The sequence below is a fragment of the Leptopilina boulardi genome, unplaced genomic scaffold (genome assembly GCF_019393585.1).
Source record: "Leptopilina boulardi isolate dan_hultmark-lab unplaced genomic scaffold, ZJU_Lbou_2.1 LbouV2_103, whole genome shotgun sequence".
Lineage (NCBI taxonomy): Eukaryota > Metazoa > Arthropoda > Insecta > Hymenoptera > Figitidae > Leptopilina > Leptopilina boulardi.
In genome coordinates this window covers 570169-591540 of record NW_026137645.1, presented here as the reverse complement: position 1 = coordinate 591540, position 21372 = coordinate 570169, and the positions used below count along the sequence as shown (strand labels likewise).

The following is a 21372-nucleotide window of genomic DNA, read 5'->3' as shown; positions in this document are numbered from 1 at the left end:
AGAAATTCCCTTGAATTCAGATCATTTTTTTTTCAGTTAATCGTATAAATGATATTAAAAAATATACTTAAAATATATTTTTCCCAAAAAATTATAAAATTCGTATATAAAAATACTTCTTAATATTTTTTTAAAATAATACGATGAGTCATTGAAACGTTTAAAAAAAGTAAATTATAAAATATTAAGTATAATTATTAAAATTCTCATATGATTATACTTTATTTGTTAATAAAGAACGAAATATACACAAATATATATATATACAAAATTAATATCGTAAATTATTATTATTTTGTACATCTAAGAAACGCTTATGAAATGACTGTTGTTCCTCGAATTAATAAATTATTGTAATATATTTCTAATAACTATCTATATAATGTATATACGATTATCAGAGAATATGTGATAAACTATGGTACTGAAATTCATTTTATTTTTTTTTTTTTTATTAACAAAACTTTCGTCTAGAAGTCAATACCATTTTTTTTGCAATATTTTATTTATTATAATCTACCTTAAATTATAGCACCGTTCGAAAAATTTTTAAAAAAATATTTTCTTTTTTAAACACTTGATCTCGAATAATAATTTATTTTTTTTAAGAGACCTTGCCCTTAAACTAGAGGTGCTACAAAAGATATTTATTAATACTCTTGTACAAACTAATTTCTCTTATTATAATATATGATGAATTCTAAAATCGATAGATTAAGATTTATATTTTGATCGTCGTTTTCTTTTTTTTTTTTCTTAATGAAATCACAATTTACAGTATTGTTGAATACGATTATGTTACGTTTATATTATAGGCCACATTTTTTTTTTTTCAAATCTCAATTCTTTTTTCACTTTCTTTAATAATCAAATATTTTAAATTCCCGCTTCTTCGAATATTCTAATTTTGAGAAAAAATATCTCAAATTTTTTCTAAAATCAACTATATTAATTGAAAAAAAAAAATATATATAAATTATACTTTTAATTTAAAAAAATATACGAGTAAAATTATTTTTTTTAATCTTATACAGAATTGAAAGAATTTTCCTGTCATGTGCTAAGCTCTTTAATAATTTCTAAAATATTCAAAAAGTCTTTCTAATATCATAAAAATATATTCGAGATTCATTTGAGAGATTAATAAAATAAAAACGTTTTTAAACGTCTCAGAAAATTCTTATTGAACTAGAATTTTTTTTTCGTTATCAAGAAAAAAAAGTGACATTTTTTTTTTCTTGAAATACAAAACAATCTCATTTGGAGGAACTTGCAAAGTACGCTTGTGCGTTAAAATAAAGTTGAATATCAAAAAAAAAAAAGAAGTAAATTAAAAGGCCACTTTACCTCTTTTATGCTTTCGTTTGTCAGTAAAATAATTATTTTTACTGAGAAAAATCATATTTCTTAAATTAATATATATATATTTATATCTTAATAAATACTTTTTCTAAATAAAAGAAAAACGAACACTTAAATTTTTTTAAAAAAACAATAAAATACGAATATAAAAAAAAAATTATATAACGGATAATTCACATTTGATTTGCCTGCTTCCAAAGTTTTTGGCACTTTCTATTCAGTTTACGTTTTTTTTCTTCTTTTTTTTTATTCGTAAAATAGAATTTTTCTTATTTGATCATTTTCAGAAGACTTAAAGAAAAAAATAACAGAAGCAACATCCTATAAAAATTTGACGAGAATAGATTTTTATCAAGATGGAAGATCAGATGCCCCTAAAGTTAATGTTGTGATCTCTCGAATAATCATTTCAGCAATTTTCCATGCTAATTCTTCTTTAGCCTATTAGTGAAAATAAAAAAAAATAATTTATATTTTTCACTATTTTCATTAAATTTTTTTTTCTTTTTTATTGGGGAAAATAAAAAATGTAAATTGAAATTAATTTTAAAAAGCGACTTTTCTCAAAAACTGAAATCATTGATTGTTGAAATTTATTTCCTTTCTGAAGACGTTAATTAATTTTTTTTTAAATTACAACTTTCATAATTATTATAAAAATAGCAAAATAAAAAATACGTAAATTTTAAATAAAATTAATAAATTTTCTTATAGAATTAAAAAAAATAGTTCCAATCAATAGTTTTGAAATAATAAACGAATACCCCATTTGGCAATAAAAAAGAAAAAAACCGTAGTATTTAAAAAAATTGCAACTTCTTACCTTATCTTGTTCCATGTTTACTAATCTTTTCACAGCACGCGATAAACGAGATTCTCTTTCATTTTTTCGATGAGATTCTATTTCGGTAATAAATCGTCCCATACTATCTACATATCCGACACTCAAACTGAAAAAAAGTAATTTTTGTTTTTGTTTTTAAGAAATAAAATTTGTTTTCAAACTTTTCAGTTTTTTTTTTTTTTTTTTTTTTTTACTAAGAATGCTCACCTTCTTTTTTTTCGTTTCCAAAGTGAATCTGGATCATAGAGCTGTTTTGTGTCAATACTCATACTTCCATTCATTGATTTTGTGTTTTTTAATCGTTTTTGTTCTTCTGCCGTTCTTTGGCTTGAAGTTTGGACTTGAAAACTTAAACTACTTGCTTCACTTCCACAATCAGATTCTTAAACACAAAAAAAAAAATTTCAAAAATATTCTTTTAATTTTAAGGAACATAATTTAATTTCATTCAATGAATAATTAGAGCCAATACATTCCTTCTAATAAACCCAAAAATTAATTAACACAAAATTTCATTTTGAATCATTATATTTCACCTAAAGTCGTTGCGATCTATTTTTGAAAAAATTTGATAATTACATCAACGTAAAAGATAAAATATTTTAATATTTCTTTACAATAAATTAAAAAGGTCAGCATATTATATAAAATTAGATTAAAAATACTAAAATACTAATAATAAAATACTCAAATACTAATCAAATTTTTCTCAAAAAAATTGTCCCCAACGACATTAAATGAAATATAATGGATTAACCCTTTTACAAAATTTTCGAATTTAATATTTTTTTTTATTAATTTATAATTCTTTTAAATGAAAATAGAGTTAAATAAAATTCTCCAATTTTATAAAGATTCTGATGAATATAAATTCAATTAAATAAATGTTTTATTCAATAGAAAATAAAAATTTAGGATAATATATATTATATAATTATATAAATATTAATAATTTTAATTAATATTATATTATATGAATACTAACAATAAGAGAAATTTCCAAGTTTTGTTTCTTTTGATTTAAGAGGTCAAACGCATCGAAACAAAACAATTTCCTCTACCCATGATAATATTAGTTTCGTATACTTTTTTTCATACCAGTCAGTTATAAGTTTATTATTGTGTTTAATAATGATAATGATAATAATAATAATTTTCTAATACCTGCTCTTTTCAAAATCCTGTGCTGATTTGTACATGAACTGCTTTGAAGATTATTAATAAGTTCGGAAAGGTACTTATAGTATAGCTGTGACGATAAAAAAGCAGGTAAATAATTCTGAAATATAATATGAAAATTGTAATAATTATTTTAATTAACTAATTTAAAATTACATAACTAAAAAAAAAAAATAAAATAAAATTCATCAATACAAAACCTTTTTTAAAAAGTTGTATACAAGTTTGCAAGGAAGATCAAAACAATCAGGTTGTGGTCCTTTTCCATCCTCACGACATATATTTTGTTCGACTTGAAATCGTACCTTGTCAGTGAATCCCAATGGCATTGTTGCTTGTAAACTAAAGTATCTAAAACATTGCACTTCATTCATTATTTTGTTCTCTATTCACTTATTATTGTAAGGAATCTAGTGTTTGGAGTCCAATTTTAAGTTTGGTTTTGCAAAAACTTTGATTAATACTTATAAGAGTATTTTAATTGTGTTTTAATTATTTTTAAACAATTTTTATTCTTATGTATCTAATTTGTTTGTATGTTATGTTTATTTATTTATATTTATTCCTAAAAATGTGAATTATTTAATTTGTTGATACATAAGAATATTTTAGTTATTTTATTTTACAATTTTTATTATATTTTCATATTTTCAAAATTTATTATTTTATACCAATATTCTTTTAAATTCCTTACAATTTATTTAATTTTTTTTATTAACATTAACATATTTATTAACAATTTTTACAATATTTATTTCATGTTTTTTATTATCGTTACATTTACTTTTATTACTTTTGGTTAATGTCTATTTTTTAGTTTTGACTCCAAACTCTATATTTCTCTAACTTAGGGAGAATTATTATTATTTGCTCGATTTTTTTTATATTGCAAACTCAGGCCTGGGATCGACTTTAAGGAGTAAAAAATGTCGTTTTAGTCAACTTACAATCCAAAATAAGTCGAAAAAGTAGATTTTTTTTATTTTTATTTAGTTAATAAGTACTTTACTTTAAATAATATTAATGTTATTAGATATTAAATCCAGTTTATTAATTTCTCAATAAGAATAATTCAATAGAAATATTATCAAAAAAATTTATTTCGAATATTTCAGAAACGATGACGTAAATTTAAAAAATTTTGATTAAGTAGGACAAATTTTTTTTTTTTAATTCTGACAAAAATAACAATTCAATTTTAGAGTTTTTATTTGAAATTTTTTAAAATAATAGAATATTTAAAGAAATATTAAAATTATTAAAAATAATTGTACTTTGAAAGAGTTATAGTTGAAATTTTTAGAAATAATTAAATTTCAAAAGATTTTGTTAAATTTCAGACCATAATTGAATTTTAGAGAATTGAAAATAATTACAGACAAAAATTGAATTTCAAAAGTTTTTAATTGAAAAATGCTTTGAAATAATTGAATTTTTGAAGAATATTATGAAAATCATTTAAAATCATTAAATTTTGAAAGTTCTACAATTGACACTTTTAGAAATTATAATAATTTTAGGAGATTTTAAATTGAAATTTTTGAAAATAATTGAATTTAAGTGATTTTAAATAGAAATTTTTTGGTGATTTCTGTTGCTGAAGAATTTATTAAAAATTAAAGACAAAAATTGAACTTGAAAATTTTTTAATTGAAAAATGCTTTGAGATAATTGAATGTGTGAAGAATTTCATTAAAATTATTAAAAATAATTAATGAAGTGAAGAATTTTAGTTAAAAATTTGTTAAATATTTGAAATAAAGAAAGTCTGAAGATTTGCATTGTATTCTAAAAAACGTATTTTATTTAAAAATTTAAAAAAAAATCGAAAAAGTCGCATCTTATTTAAATAAGTCGAAAAAAGTTGTATTTTCCAAAAAAAAAAGTGAGAAAAAGTCGAAAAAGTTGTACAATCCGAGGCCTGTGCACATCGATTATTGCAAATATGTACTCACTTTTCATAAATGATCACAGCATCCGTTTGTGCTTCACAAGGATCAGCGGAACTTCCTTTTTCCACTAAATTTTGTTTATAATTCACAACCGACATCCAGAAATCGAGTAGATTTCGTTTATTCTCAACTTCCATAAACTAAAATAGTTTTAATTAATTAATTTCTCACTTTTTTAAAAAAAAGAGAAAAAATATTTTTGTGAAATAAATATTTTACTTTACCTCCATAAAATAAAAAAATGCAGTTTCATTGTAAAGTATATCCTCTAATTGTACATTTCCACTGGTCAAAACATCAATTTGATGTTTACAATGATATTCACTTTTCAAAAAATCATTTAAATATCTGAAAATAATTTTTAAGAAAATAAATAAAATTATATTTTTCACACAAATTACTCATAATCTAAATCATCTTACTCGTCTTCCAAAATTTTATAAACAATTTTCTGTGCCAATGACAAACATGTTAATAATGGTTCATCATTCTCGCATATAATCATTTCTTCCATTTCCATTAATAAATCATCGGGAAATAAATTTGTGTCCAATAAATTTTTATCAATATATTTTTTATATATTTTCTCTGCATCTTGCCGTACAGTTGACGCTGTATAACGACAATTATTTTGAAAATTATAATTCAATTCAACATTTGAATCAATTATCCTGTGATTATTCTTTGGCAGTTCTGCATTTAATTTTGTCACAGTATTATTGTAAATATTTGTGTCAACAATTAAATTCTCACACGAATCGCCATCGCCGCCAATTCTTTTTGTTGTTGTTGTTGTTGTATTGCAATAAAAATTATTATCATTACTTTCTGCGGTACTTGATAGACTATTATTAATTTCACTTGAAATACTGTGTAAATGTTCATTATGATGATTATTAAGAAATTCATTGTCCTCACATGCACCACAGAGACATTCAATTTCGAGCCAAAATTTTATTAAATTCACACAATTTCTCGAGTCCATGTATTGAATAAAATAACCTAATGCACTTTTATCAGCGAGAATTTCTGGAAGAGATTTCGAAAGACTAGAATGAAAGGAACATATTTCTGTTGATTCCTCATCACATATATAATTGTCTTCCTCTGTCTCCTCAAGGCTACCCAACGACATTGATTGGTCCAAATTGTGTGTATCATTTTTGCAATTTTCGAGATTTCTCGATTTCAATTGAGTCTCCTGCAGCAATCTGGATCTGTATTTTTGTCCTAAAATATTGGAAATTTGAAATTTATAATATATTTTTAATACTATTAATATTTTTAAATTAATCAAATTTGGAATTAATCTTCTTTTGAAAAATAAATATATATCGACTTTAAGGCACAAAAAAGTCGTTTTAGTCGATTTATATTTAAAAAAAAGTCGAAAAAGTCGATTTTTTCTATTTTAACCAAAATTTAATTCGTTAATGAATATTTTACTTTAAATAACTAATGTTATTAGATATTAAATTCATTTTATTAATTCTATAATGAGAATAATTCTATAATGAATATTAACAAGAAAATTTATTTCGAATATTTCACAAACAAACTAATTGTAAGACAAATTTTCAAAATTTTATTTAAGTAGGACAAATTTCTGAAAAAAAATTCTTAAAGTTCCATTTTTAAAATTTTTTCAAGTCTGATTTATAAACAATTTATTCGAATTAAAAATTTTGTCATAGTTTTCAGTTTTGATGGTCGAAAAAATTTCAGTCAATACTTAATCAAGTTTTACAGATTTTTAAATATCAATTTTTTTAAAATAATAATAATAATAATTTTGGAAGAGTTAAAATTGAATTTTTTTAGAAATAATTGAATTTCAAATGATTTTGTTAATTTTCGGACAATAATTAAATTTTAAAGAACTAAAAATAATTTATCAAATAAATTTTAGATAACATTTTTGAAAAGTAATTAAATTTTCAAAGATTTACAATTTTGATTATTTTTTTAAATTAATTGAACTTCAAGTGATTTTTAATTGAAAAATTGTTAATGATTTCACTAAAAAATTTATTAGAAATTGCAGACAAAAATACAATAATTTGAAAATTTTTTTAAAATGGTTTCAGATAGTCGAATTTTGGAAGAATATTATAAAAATTATTAAAAATAATTGAAATTTTTGCAAATAATTAAATTTCAAGTGATTTTTAATTAAAATTTTTTAATAATTTCTTTTGCTAATTTTTTTAAAATTATAAACAATTATTAAATTTAATAATAACAATTTTAATTGAAAAATAGTTTAAGATAATTGAATTTGTGAAGAATTTCATTAAAATTATTAAAAATAATTAATTTAGTGAGGAATTTTAGTTAAAAATTTGTTAAATAATTGAAATAAAGAAAATCTGTATTGTATACTAAAAAAAACGTATTTCGTTAAAACTTTTTTTTAAAAAAATGTAAAAAAAAATCGAAAAAGTCGCATTTTATTAAAATAAGTCGAAAAAAGTCGGAAAAAGTCGTATAATCCGAGGCCTGTAATCTGTGTCTAAAAACGTAGATAAAGTTTAACCTCTTATCTTTTAAGTTTCGCGAATATCGACGATTCGTTACCTAATATTATTTATGTCATATTTATCATATTTCATAATTATGTTTATATTTCAAATTTATATATATATATCATGTTTAATTATTTATGTCATCAATTTAATTGCAAATAAAGAAAAATAAATTATATTTAAAAAATAAATCCAATGCGCGACAATATCAAAAAACATAAATAAATAGTATGCAGTAAATTTAAGTTGTGCCCTTTTAAACAATTTAAAATGTTTAAGGAAGAGTAAATGTCGGTAGAGTACTATTTATATATATATATATAGTTAAAGTAAATGATGTAAATGTCAAACATAACATATATATACATATACAAATATACATACATATAAAACGCCTGTGTTTTGAAATAAAGAATGTTGACGTCGTTATAAAGAGGTTATGTTCGAAAATTGGAACAATTGTTTTTTTTTACAAAAAAACTATTAATATTATGTCAATGCAGTATAAAATAATAATTACCAGGTTTTTTAAAAAATTGTAACATTGTGTACAACAGTACGAATCATGATAAATCTTGTGAATGTCATAAAAGTTAAAATCAAACTTGAATTTTCAATGATTCGTTAATGCTGCTTCATTAAAATAAATTTTCAATTTAATTAAAATTGTTTCACTCAATATGCACAATGAAAATTATTTGTAAAATATAATTTTATTATTAATTAAAATTAAAATATATTTTTTTTTTTGCACAGAAACTTTACGATCAAGCCACACCGAACTGTCATACATACATATTTTTTTTACGGATTACGATGGATGCAACTTCAGAGTGTATATTCACGGCGTGTTATCGATTGTAATCGATATACACTCGAAATTTTGAATTTTTAAATTAGGAAAAAAATTGTCCTCGCATGGTTTTTTGTAAAATTACATTGTTAACATTGATAATAATTAATTAACATTTGTGAAAATAAATGCCATTATTAAAATTAATGTTATATTTAAAAAAAATTAATATATCTCGCAAAAATTATATGGTTTATAAATGTAAATTCAAAGTTTTTTTTTGTATATAAAATTTATGTTTTGTTCATAAAATAAAGTACATTTTTTTTCATCGAATTATAAACTATATGGAAACTTTTAAGTACATATTCCTGTATATAATTTTTAAAAAGTTGGTAAAATATTATTATTATTATTATTATTATTATTATTATTATTATAGAAATTTCATTACAATTACTGATTTTTTTTAGGTTAGGAAGGATATTTTAAAATTCACTTCAAAGAATTTTTATTTTCTCAAAGATTCATTTTTTCGAATTATTATATTTGATAGAATTTCCATATAACCGATTTTTATTAGGAATTTTATTATGAATAATTAATTTTTAGACGAATTTTTATTTTTCGAATAATAAGCATTTAACAGAATTTCTTTTAATACGAATTTTAAATTACGAAAATTTTTAGCTATTTAATTTTTATTATTTGAATTTTTAAATTACAGAAATTCGAATTCACCGAATTTTAATGTACCAAATTTTAAATTGATAGAATTTTTAAGACGCCGAATTTTCATTTATGTCCGAACAAACAATCGACAGAAAGATTTCACGGAAATTTGGCCGTTTAAAATTTTGGAATAATGAAAAATTTATGAATTAAAAATTTTTTTAAATGTTTTTTTCAGTGAAGTACAAATTCTGTAGTACGAAAAATCAATTATATATGAAAATTCTATCAAATAATAATTTTAAAAACTGAAAATTTAAGTAAATAAAAAATTTGAAAAATAAAAATTCATTGAAGTGAATTTTCAATTATATAAAAATTCTATAATAAGAAAAATCGGTGTAATGAAAATTCTGGAAAATAATAATTCGAAAAAATAAAATTCTGCTGAATTAAAATTGTATCTTATGATATTGTATTAAATGAAAATTCTAACAATTGATTTTTATAACTTATTTATGCGTCTCAAAAACTAGCTTGTACCAGAATAACCCCGGTTAACCCATTGCGGCACACATTTTTCATTCCATTCAAAAATACAGATGATCACATCTATAAGGGTTTTTGGGGTCGTTAATTACGAATCTGAAGTCAGTTTTTAAAAATTCAAAATGGCGGATCCAATATGGCGGACGACTTTTTGAAAATCTAATACAATTAGCTTGAAACTTGAACATGGCAAGTTTTACAAATCCAGGACGTTCGCTTTTGGTCAGCTTTTGTACTACAATGAGCACATATTGGATCCACATTTTGAATTTTGAAAAAATAACATTGGATTCGTAATCAGCGACCCGAAAACCCCCGAGTAACAAGTTTTAAGCAAATTTCGTGGATTTTTAAAATTTTCGGTCGCCATATTGGATCCGCCATTTTGAATTTTCAAAAACTGACTTCAGATTCGTAATCAGCAACCCCAAAAACCCCCGAGTAATAAGTTTCAAACGAATTGCATTAAGTTTTCAAAAAGTCCTCCGCTATATTGGATCCGCCATTTTGAATGATTAAAAACTGACTTCAGATTCGTAATCAACGACCCCAAAAACCTCCGAGTACAAAATATCGGTTCTCTTTTTACCTAAATTTTTGGTAATGAATTTTTTTTCCAAAATAATGAGTTTTTTTGACAATTATATTTATTTATAATTGTTTATAATTTTGCGTAAATATTGTTACTTTTATTTTCGTTTCATTGAATAATATGTTCTCAGTCACTTTAAAAAAATTAATGAATATTGCTTAAAAAACTTTAAATACAGTAAGAATAGTTGTAAATAAAATAGGTGGTGAGGGGCCGTCCATAAACTACGTTACCTATTTTAGAGGGGGAGGGGGTCAAAAAATCTAAAAAATGCATTTAACGCAATAGTAACGAGGGGGGGGGAGGGGGGTCTAAAAAGAATGAAGAAGTGGTAACGTAATTTATGGACGGCCCTTAATCTGGGTTACCACTGTGCCGCAAAGGGTTAACGATAACTGTATATACAGCAATATATGTATTTGGTTGATTAAATCTAAATTTGTTTGTTTCAAACAAATTTTCGTTCTGAGTATATATATATATATATATATATAGATAAATATATATTTCTGTATAATATCTCATAATTTTATTTTGACCTTGAGATACTTACAATGCCAAGAACAACCATTCTCGTGGAGCATTGACCGCGGAAACATTATGTTTGTTCTCAAGATTCTTGGCTTGATGCCCAGGATGAAATACCGGTTTTCAAAGAAATATATATATATTCATTCACCTTTGGAGTTTATACTGAAACGAATGGCTGATCAGTGTTGAAAGTTTAAAGAAATCCGATAGTTCAAAAAAAAATATTCCTAACTGAACGATCATCATCAACGTCAAAATTGTATCGACTCAAGAAGAAACTAGTCATTCTGAAACTGTCGAGGCTACAGACATCATGTTTCCATTAATCTATGGATTCTTCATTGTTTCTTCACAAATATTATTGACTCTGTCCAGTCCTGCAAAATATGATCAACGACAAACAGGTGATGTCAATGTACAAATTGACCTCAAAGATGTCAAGGTCATCGCATTGGTCAAATCAGATTTACTCGATGATTACATGGTAATTTCTTTTATTTCACTTTTTAAATTATTTTTCTAAATATTTGCATTGTTTTTTAAAATTTCTTTTGCATCTTTTTATTGTTAATTAATTAGAAAAAAAAAATATCCCTTAATTCAAATATTAGAAATCTATTAATATTATTTTGAATTAATTTTGTTTTTCGTTATAAAATTGCATTTTTATTCTTTTGCAGAATTACGATTACGTCTATGATTATGCTGACTTTACATTAAAACCAATAACAAAACCTACAACCAAATCACCGCCAATTATTACAAACAGTTCGTCAGAATCATCAACAACATCAGTTTTATCATCATCAACACAATCAAATTTAAATAATTCATTAGAATCATCAACATCGTCTTCTTCAATTGCTGAAGAAAAAATTACCACAAGTGCAATTTTAACTACTGATGACGTCACCATTTTAGAAACATCAACGAAACTAAGCAGCAATATTGCAGGTAATAATATTAAAATTATATTAACAGAATTATATAAGAATTAATGGGTATAGCGGCATAAGCATGCAAAATCGGCCTTTGCCTCAAAAAAGTCGAAACTTATACCAAATGTTGGTACCAATGAGACAAGACACTTCACCAAATTTTAATAAAAAATATTCATTTTAATGGGAGTTATGGAGGGGGAAAGCAAAATCAAAAAATGCGTTTTTCTCAAAAACATCTTAACCGATTTCAATAAAAAAATTTATGAGTTATGTAGACTTGTGAGAGAAATTAAAAAAAAAAAATTTCAAAAATTTTTGCCCGGAAAAAATCCGGAAAAAAAATTTTTGAATTTTTGAAAATTTTTTTTAGGGATGTTATTTTAGAGGTACCACTTTGAAATTTTTACCAAAATTACTTCATAGTGTCTACCTTAACATATATTTTTTGTAGATTTTTTAATTCTGGGGAACATGTTGAAAAAAAATAAAAATCGCGGGCATTCGTGTTTTTCGAGCTTAATAGCAGTGCCGCTTATGAAAAGGAGGCATTTTCTGCTTCGTATCACTTCGTTCAATTTTTAAACAGAGAAAAAAAAGATTTCAAAAATTTTTGCCCGTAAAAACCCGGAAATTTTTTTTGAATTTTTAAAAAAATTTTGGGGGCGTTATTTTAAAGGTACTACTTTGAAAGTTTTACAAAAAATTTTTCTAAGTGTTAAGACGTTTTTGAGAAAAACGCTTTTTTTGATTTTGCTTTCCCCCTCCATAACTCCCATAAAAATGAATATTTTTTATTAAAATTTGGTGAAGTGTCTTGTCTCATTGGTACCAATATTTGGTATAAGTTTCGACTTTTTTGAGGCAAAGACCGATTTTGCATGCTTATGCCGCTGTACCCTTTATCATTATTTTTTGAACAATTTTTAACAAATTATTATTAATTATTTTATTCAAATAATCGGATACTTGCTGGTCATGGCATCAGATAAAACTGTTATTAAAAATCTATAAAGAGTGTACTTTTTGTTTTCAAACACTACGCGTGTTTTTATTAAATTGGATGCCAACGTGATAATTTTTTTATTATGATAATAGGAGCAGTAATCAAAAACCTATAAAAATTTAAAGAATAACACGACAAAACTTAATAAGCAATAATATTCAATATGGTTTTTACGAATTTTACAGAATAATACACGTGTGTATTATTTGAACTAAATATAATTTATCTAAATTAAAAATTTATATATATTTATTTGTAATAAAAAAAATGATAATATCAATAATAACAATAATAATAATAATAATATACTTCTTTAGAAAATACTTCTATTCCTGCAGTAAAGGATGAGCTCGATAATCTTCCTGATAAAATTACAATCACATCTGAAGGACCACTTGAAAGCACGGTAGGAATTAAAAGACCTGCAAAAAGATGTAAAGGATTAGATAAAACAGGTCGTTGTTTCAGAAGAAGAATATCATCTTTACCTTACAAGTAAGAAAAAAAAAGAGTCCTACACTCCAAATCTGTAATTTTTCATTTCCTTGCTATAAAAGTGAAATTAAAATACATAGTTTTATTTGAAAAAAAAAATTATTTTTTCAAACTCGCAATGTAAAATTTCACTAATAGGGATTGATTAATTCAGACAAACTATAACTAATACTATTTCAAATAATTGAAATATTAAAAAATAAAAAAAAAATACGAAATATATAATAATAATAAAAATAATCATAAATTATATTTTATTTACAGCCTAGCAATGAAAGTAGCACCTGCATTGATACGAAGCGTGAGGAAACAAATAGCTGTTTAAATTATACTTTATTATATTATTTCTAAAATAATTTTTGTATTTCCATTTTGGAAATGCCTCATTTTGATAATAAAAAGACTGACTGAATATATTGAATTAAAAGTTGATTTTAGTATAACTACCATAAATATGTATTTTTATATTTGAAAATACAATTCTATTAGTATACAAAAAATTATAAAATATAATAATGTACAAAATAAATTCATATAGGGTCAGTTGGGGTAAATGGGGACAAGAGGTTTTGGAGCTTAATTTACAGATTTAAAATTAAGTTCAACGTCAATATTTTAACCTCAGATCACCTGCAAGAGGTTTTAAGTATTGCCAAGCTTTTATCTTGACAATTGGCAGCAAGATAAAAAAAGTTATCGCTCAATGCAGAAAAACTTGAAAATCAAAGTCAAACTGTTTCAATATTTTGTCGAGCATTTCAAAGAAAACAGATTTTAAAAATCATACCAATTTTTTTTTATTCCTTATGATTCCCATAACAGAAATTCACTTGAATTTTTTATTTTTGTCAATTTGGTTAATAATAACAAGCTGTCCCCATTTACCCGGAGTTTTCAAATTTTTGGGGTAAATGGGGACAGCTTGTCATTATCAACCAAAATAACAAAAATCAAAAATTCAAGTGAATTTCTGTTATGGAAGTTATAAGGAATAAGAAAAAACTTTGTTATGATTTTTAAGTCTGTTTTTTTCAAATGCGAGACAAAATACTGAAATAAAAAAAAAATAAAAAAATTTCAATTGGTTCAATTATTATATATCTACTACAAATTTTTTTCAAGTTTTTTCATCCCTTAATACAGTAATATACTTAAGGAAACTTTTTTCTTAAAACTTTCTTAGAACCTCTGCTGTCCCCATTTACCCCGAATTTTATGAAATTTTCTAAATTTTGGTGTAAATGGGGACAGTCAGTTTCATGCGTTTAAAGCTAATATAAATTTTTTCTGCTGCATAAAATTAATCCCGGGAATGTAAATAACAACTTAAAAAATAATAAACCCGCAAATATTACCTTTTGAAGGAAGAAACTTACGTAATTTGTGAAAAATAGCGATTTTGTACCCATTTACCCCAACTGACCCTAAGAAAATACAAATAATTATAACATAATATTTTGCAGTTCATTTTTCATTTATAATACAATAAGACCGCTTAAAGTTCATTTCAAAAAACTATTACTTTAAAAATAACATTGAGAAAATTATGAAAAGTCTGCTAGTGACAAACCGTTTTTGACGTAGTGAAATCTTTAATTTAAAGTTTTGTGATTTTTGTGATAAATTTTCGATATTTTCAATTTGAAAGAAAAGCATTCGGCAATACCGTTAAAGTGTTAAGAAGTCGGTCCTGAACAAAAAATGTATGGCGCACTTTTTGATTGGACACAGCGTTTTTGGCATAGAAAAAGTTTAGTTTCGCGTTTTTGCTTTTTTAGGTCAATTTTGGATTATTTCAATTTGACATAAAAAAGTTCGGCAATACCGTCAAAGTGTAAAGTAGCCGGTCCTGAACAAAAAATGTATGGCGCACTTTTTGATTGGACACAGCGTTATTGGTGTAGACAAAAGTTTAGTTTCGCGTTTTTTGTTTTCTGGATGAATTTTGGATTTTTTTATTTTGACATAAAAAAGTTCGGCAATACCGTCAAAGTGTAAAGTAGCCGGTCATGAACAAAAAATGTATAGCGCACTTTTTGATTGGACACAGCGTTTTTGGCGTAGACAAAAGTTTAGTTTCGCGATTTTGCTTTTTTAGGTCAATTTTGGATTATTTCAAATTTTACATAAAAAAGTTCGGCAATACCGTCAAAGTGTAAAGTAGCCGGTCCTGAACAAAAAATGTATGGCGCACTTTTTGATTGGACACAGCGTTATTGGTGTAGACAAAAGTTTAGTTCCGCTTTTTTTGTTTTCTGGATGAATTTTGGATTTTTTCAATTTGACATAAAAAAGTTCGGCAATACCGTCAAAGTGTAAAGTAGCCGGTCCTGAACAAAAAATGTATGGCGCACTTTTTGATTGGACACAGCGTTTTTGCCGTAAACAAAAGTTTATTTTCGCGTTTTTGCTTTCTTAGGTCAATTTTGGATTATTTCAAATTTAACATAAAAAAGTTCGGCAATACCGTCAAAGTGTAAAGTAGCCGGTCCTGAACAAAAAATGTATAGCGCACTTTTTGATTGGACACAGCGTTATTGGTGTAGACAAAAGTTTAGTTTCGCGATTTTGCTTTTTTAGGTCAATTTTGGATTATTTCAATTTCACATAAAAAAGTTCGGCAATACCGTCAAAGTGTAAAGTAGCCGGTCATGAACAAAAAATGTATGGCTCACGTTTTGATTGGACACAGAGTTTTTGGCGTAGACAAAAGTTTAGTTTCGCGATTTTGCTTTTTTAGGTCAATTTTGGATTATTGCAATTTCACCTAAAAAAGTTCGGCAATACCGTCAAAGTGTAAAGTAGCCGGTCCTGAACAAAAAATGTATGGCGCACTTTTTGATTGGACACAGCGTTATTGGTGTAGACAAAAGTTTAGTTTCGCTTTTTTTGTTTTCTGGATGAATTTTGGATTTTTTCAATTTCACATAAAAAAGTTCGGCAATACCGTCAAAGTGTAAAGTAGCCGGTCCTGAACAAAAAATGTATGGCGCACTTTTTGATTGGACACAGAGTTTTTGGCGTAGACAAAAGTTTAGTTTCGCGATTTTGCTTTTTTAGGTCAATTTTGGATTATTTCAAATTTCACATAAAAAAGTTCGGCAATACCGTCAAAGTGTAAAGTAGCCGGTCCTGAACAAAAAATGTATGGCGCACTTTTTGATTGGACACAGCGTTATTGGTGTAGACAAAAGTTTAGTTTCGCTTTTTTTGTTTTCTGGATGAATTTTGGATTTTTTCAATTTGACATAAAAAAGTTCGGCAATACCGTCAAAGTGTAAAGTAGCCGATCATGTACAAAAAATGTATAGCGCACTTTTTGATTGGACACAGCGTTTTTGGTGTAGACAAAAGTTTAGTTTCGCGTTTTTGCTTTTTTAGGTCAATTTTGGATTATTTCAATTTCACATAAAAAAGTTCGGCAATACCGTCAAAGTGTAAAGTAGCCGGTCCTGAACAAAAAATGTATGGCGCACTTTTTGATTGGACACAGCGTTATTGGTGTAGACAAAAGTTTAGTTTCGCGATTTTGCTTTTTTAGGTCAATTTTGGATTATTTCAAATTTCACATAAAAAAGTTCGGCAATACCGTCAAAGTGTAAAGTAGCCGGTCCTGAACAAAAAATGTATGGCGCACTTTTTGATTGGACACAGCGTTATTGGTGTAGACAAAAGTTTAGTTTCGCGATTTTGCTTTTTTAGGTCAATTTTGGATTATTTCAATTTCACATAAAAAAGTTCGGCAATACCGTCAAAGTGTAAAGTAGCCGGTCATGAACAAAAAATGTATGGCTCACTTTTTGATTGGACACAGAGTTTTTGGCGTAGACAAAAGTTTAGTTTCGCGATTTTGCTTTTTTAGGTCAATTTTGGATTATTGCAATTTCACCTAAAAAAGTTCGGCAATACCGTCAAAGTGTAAAGTAGCCGGTCCTGAACAAAAAATGTATGGCGCACTTTTTGATTGGACACAGCGTTAATGGTGTAGACAAAAGTTTAGTTTCGCGTTTTTGCTTTTTTAGGTCAATTTTGGATTTTTTCAATTTGACATAAAAAAGTTCGGCAATACCGTCAAAGTGTAAAGTAGCCGGTCATGAACAAAAAATGTATGGCGCACTTTTTGATTGGACACAGCGTTATTGGTGTAGACAAAAGTTTAGTTCCGCTTTTTTTGTTTTCTGGATGAATTTTGGATTTTTTCAATTTGACATAAAAAAGTTCGGCAATACCGTCAAAGTGTAAAGTAGCCGGTCCTGAGCAAAAAATGTATGGCACACTTTTTGATTGGACACAGCGTTTTTGGCGTAGACAAAAGTTTAGTTTCGCGTTTTTGCTTTTTTAGGTCAATTTTGGATTATTTCAATTTCACATAAAAAAGTTCGGCAATACCGTCAAAGTGTAAAGTAGCCGGTCCTGAACAAAAAATGTATGGCGCACTTTTTGATTGGACACAGCGTTATTGGTGTAGACAAAAGTTTAGTTTCGCGATTTTGCTTTTTTAGGTCAATTTTGGATTATTTCAAATTTCACATAAAAAAGTTCGGCAATACCGTCAAAGTGTAAAGTAGCCGGTCCTGAACAAAAAATGTATGGCGCACTTTTTGATTGGACACAGCGTTATTGGTGTAGACAAAAGTTTAGTTTCGCGTTTTTGCTTTTTTAGGTCAATTTTGGATTATTTCAATTTCACATAAAAAAGTTCGGCAATACCGTCAAAGTGTAAAGTAGCCGGTCCTGAACAAAAAATGTATGGCGCACTTTTTGATTGGACACAGCGTTTTTGCCGTAAACAAAAGTTTATTTTCGCGTTTTTGCTTTCTTAGGTCAATTTTGGATTATTTCAAATTTAACATAAAAAAGTTCGGCAATACCGTCAAAGTGTAAAGTAGCCGGTCATGAACAAAAAATGTATGGCTCACTTTTTGATTGGACACAGAGTTTTTGGCGTAGACAAAAGTTTAGTTTCGCGATTTTGCTTTTTTAGGTCAATTTTGGATTATTTCAATTTCACATAAAAAAGTTCGGCAATACCGTCAAAGTGTAAAGTAGCCGGTCCTGAACAAAAAATGTATGGCGCACTTTTTGATTGGACACAGCGTTTTTGGCGTAGACAAAAGTTTAGTTTCGCGTTTTTGCTTTTTTAGGTCAATTTTGGATTATTTCAATTTCACATAAAAAAGTTCGGCAATACCGTCAAAGTGTAAAGTAGCCGGTCCTAAACAAAAAATGTATGGCGCACTTTTTGATTGGACACAGCGTTATTGGTGTAGACAAAAGTTTAGTTTCGCGTTTTTGCTTTTTTAGGTCAATTTTGGATTATTTCAATTTCACATAAAAAAGTTTGGCAATACCGTCAAAGTGTAATGTAGCCGGTCCTGAACAAAAAATGTATGGCGCACTTTTTGATTGGACACAGCGTTTTTGGCGTAGACAAAAGTTTAGTTTCGCTTTTTTTGTTTTCTGGATGAATTTTGGATTTTTTCAATTTGACATAAAAAAGTTCGGCAATACCGTCAAAGTGTAAAGTAGCCGGTCATGAACAAAAAATGTATGGCGCACTTTTTGATTGGACACAGCGTTATTGGTGTAGACAAAAGTTTAGTTCCGCTTTTTTTGTTTTCTGGATGAATTTTGGATTTTTTCAATTTGACATAAAAAAGTTCGGCAATACCGTCAAAGTGTAAAGTAGCCGGTCCTGAGCAAAAAATGTATGGCATACTTTTTGATTGGATACAGCGTTTTTTGCGTAGACAAAAGTTTAGTTTCGCGTTTTTGCTTTTTTAGGTCAATTTTGGATTATTTCAATTTCACATAAAAAAGTTCGGCAATACCGTCAAAGTGTACAGTAGCCAGTCCTGAACAAAAAATGTATGGCGCACTTTTTGATTGGACACAGCGTTTTTGCCGTAAACAAAAGTTTATTTTCGCGTTTTTGCTTTCTTAGGTCAATTTTGGATTATTTCAAATTTAACATAAAAAAGTTCGGCAATACCGTCAAAGTGTAAAGTAGCCGGTCATGAACAAAAAATGTATGGCTCACTTTTTGATTGGACACAGAGTTTTTGGCGTAGACAAAAGTTTAGTTTCGCGATTTTGCTTTTTTAGGTCAATTTTGGATTATTGCAATTTCACCTAAAAAAGTTCGGCAATACCGTCAAAGTGTAAAGTAACCGGTCCTGAAAAAAAAATGTATGGCGCACTTTTTGATTGGACACAGCGTTATTGGTGTAGACAAAAGTTTAGTTTCGCTTTTTTTGTTTTCTGGATGAATTTTGGATTTTTTCAATTTCACATAAAAAAGTTCGGCAATACCGTCAAAGTGTAAAGTAGCCGGTCCTGAACAAAAAATGTATGGCGCACTTTTTGATTGGACACAGAGTTTTTGGCGTAGACAAAAGTTTAGTTTCGCGATTTTGCTTTTTTAGGTCAATTTTGGATTATTTCAAATTTCACATAAAAAAGTTCGGCAATACCGTCAAAGTGTAAAGTAGCCGGTCCTGAACAAAAAATGTATGGCGCACTTTTTGATTGGACACAGCGTTATTGGTGTAGACAAAAGTTTAGTTTCGCTTTTTTTGTTTTCTGGATGAATTTTGGATTTTTTCAATTTGACATAAAAAAGTTCGGCAATACCGTCAAAGTGTAAAGTAGCCGATCATGTACAAAAAATGTATAGCGCACTTTTTGATTGGACACAGCGTTTTTGGTGTAGACAAAAGTTTAGTTTCGCGTTTTTGCTTTTTTAGGTCAATTTTGGATTATTTCAATTTCACATAAAAAAGTTCGGCAATACCGTCAAAGTGTAAAGTAGCCGGTCCTGAACAAAAAATGTATGGCGCACTTTTTGATTGGACACAGCGTTATTGGTGTAGACAAAAGTTTAGTTTCGCGATTTTGCTTTTTTAGGTCAATTTTGGATTATTTCAAATTTCACATAAAAAAGTTCGGCAATACCGTCAAAGTGTAAAGTAGCCGGTCCTGAACAAAAAATGTATGGCGCACTTTTTGATTGGACACAGCGTTATTGGTGTAGACAAAAGTTTAGTTTCGCGTTTTTGCTTTTTTAGGTCAATTTTGGATTATTTTAATTTCACCTAAAAAAGTTCGGCAGTACCGTCAAAGTGTAAAGTAGCCGGTCCTGAACAAAAAATGAATGGCGCACTTTTTGATTGGACACAGCATTATTGGTGTAGACAAAAGTTTAGTTTCGCTTTTTTTGTTTTCTGGATGAATTTTGGATTTTTTCAATTTGACATAAAAAAGTTCGGCAATACCGTCAAAGTGTAAAGTAGCCGGTCCTGAACAAAAAATGTATGGCGCACTTTTTGATTGGACACAGCGTTAATGGTGTAGACAAAAGTTTAGTTTCGCGTTTTTGCTTTTTTAGGTCAATTTTGGATTATTCAATTTCACATAAAAAAGTTCGGCAATACCGTCAAAGTGTAAAGTAGCCGGTCCTGAACAAAAAATGTATGGCGCACTTTTTGATTGGACACAGCGTTATTGGTGTAGACAAAAGTTTAGTTTTGCGATTTTGCTTTTTTAGGTCAATTTTGGATTATTTCAATTTCACATAAAAAAGTTCGGCAATACCGTCAAAGTGTAAAGTAGCCGGTCCTGAACAAAAAATGTATGGCGCACTTTTTGATTGGACACAGCGTTATTGGTGTAGACAAAAGTTTAGTTTCGCGATTTTGCTTTTTTAGGTCAATTTTGGATTATTTCAAATTTCACATAAAAAAGTTCGGCAATACCGTCAAAGTGTAAAGTAGCCGGTCCTGAACAAAAAATGTATGGCGCACTTTTTGATTGGACACAGCGTTATTGGTGTAGACAAAAGTTTAGTTTCGCGTTTTTGCTTTTTTAGGTCAATTTTGGATTATTTTAATTTCACCTAAAAAAGTTCGGCAGTACCGTCAAAGTGTAAAGTAGCC

The 21372-nt window shown here is 26.9% G+C and overlaps 2 protein-coding genes and 1 long non-coding RNA gene across 3 annotated transcripts; 2 read left to right on the top strand and 1 right to left on the bottom strand.

Annotated features, from left to right (window-relative positions):
- Positions 1–278: 278 nt before the first annotated feature.
- LOC127276783 (A-kinase anchor protein 10, mitochondrial) lies at positions 279–8612 on the bottom strand. The gene is made up of 9 exons (XM_051297433.1): positions 8383–8612; positions 5760–6567; positions 5562–5685; positions 5341–5477; positions 3586–3736; positions 3371–3485; positions 2414–2588; positions 2186–2312; positions 279–1803 (listed from the first exon to the last, which is right to left on the bottom strand). Exons 1-9 carry the CDS (start codon positions 8405–8407, stop codon positions 1714–1716), a joined length of 1752 nt encoding a protein of 583 aa, XP_051153390.1. The 5' UTR covers positions 8408–8612; the 3' UTR covers positions 279–1713.
- LOC127276792 (uncharacterized) lies at positions 3330–8758 on the top strand. The gene is made up of 2 exons (XR_007842262.1): positions 3330–3475; positions 8619–8758. It is a non-coding gene; the product is annotated as an uncharacterized LOC127276792 (long non-coding RNA).
- Positions 8759–11037: 2279 nt separating this feature from the next.
- Positions 11038–13850, top strand: LOC127276775 (uncharacterized). Its single transcript, XM_051297424.1, has 4 exons — positions 11038–11483; positions 11680–11953; positions 13261–13438; positions 13703–13850. The coding sequence occupies exons 1-4, from the start codon at positions 11313–11315 to the stop codon at positions 13761–13763; spliced, it is 684 nt and encodes a 227-aa protein (XP_051153381.1). The 5' UTR covers positions 11038–11312; the 3' UTR covers positions 13764–13850.
- The last annotated feature ends 7522 nt before the right edge of the window (positions 13851–21372 follow it).

Coding starts and splice junctions, on each gene's coding strand:
- LOC127276775 (XM_051297424.1), top strand. CDS start 11,313: ATGTTTCCATTAATCTATGGATTCTTCATTGTTTCTTCACAAATATTA. Junction 11,954..13,260: donor ACTAAGCAGCAATATTGCAG/GTAATAATATTA, acceptor ATACTTCTTTAG/AAAATACTTCTATTCCTGCA. Junction 13,439..13,702: donor ATATCATCTTTACCTTACAA/GTAAGAAAAAAA, acceptor TTTTATTTACAG/CCTAGCAATGAAAGTAGCAC.
- LOC127276783 (XM_051297433.1), bottom strand. CDS start 8,407: ATGTTACAATTTTTTAAAAAACCTG. Junction 5,686..5,759: donor TATAAAATTTTGGAAGACGA/GTAAGATGATTT, acceptor AATTATTTTCAG/ATATTTAAATGATTTTTTGA. Junction 3,486..3,585: donor TATACAACTTTTTAAAAAAG/GTTTTGTATTGA, acceptor ATTATATTTCAG/AATTATTTACCTGCTTTTTT.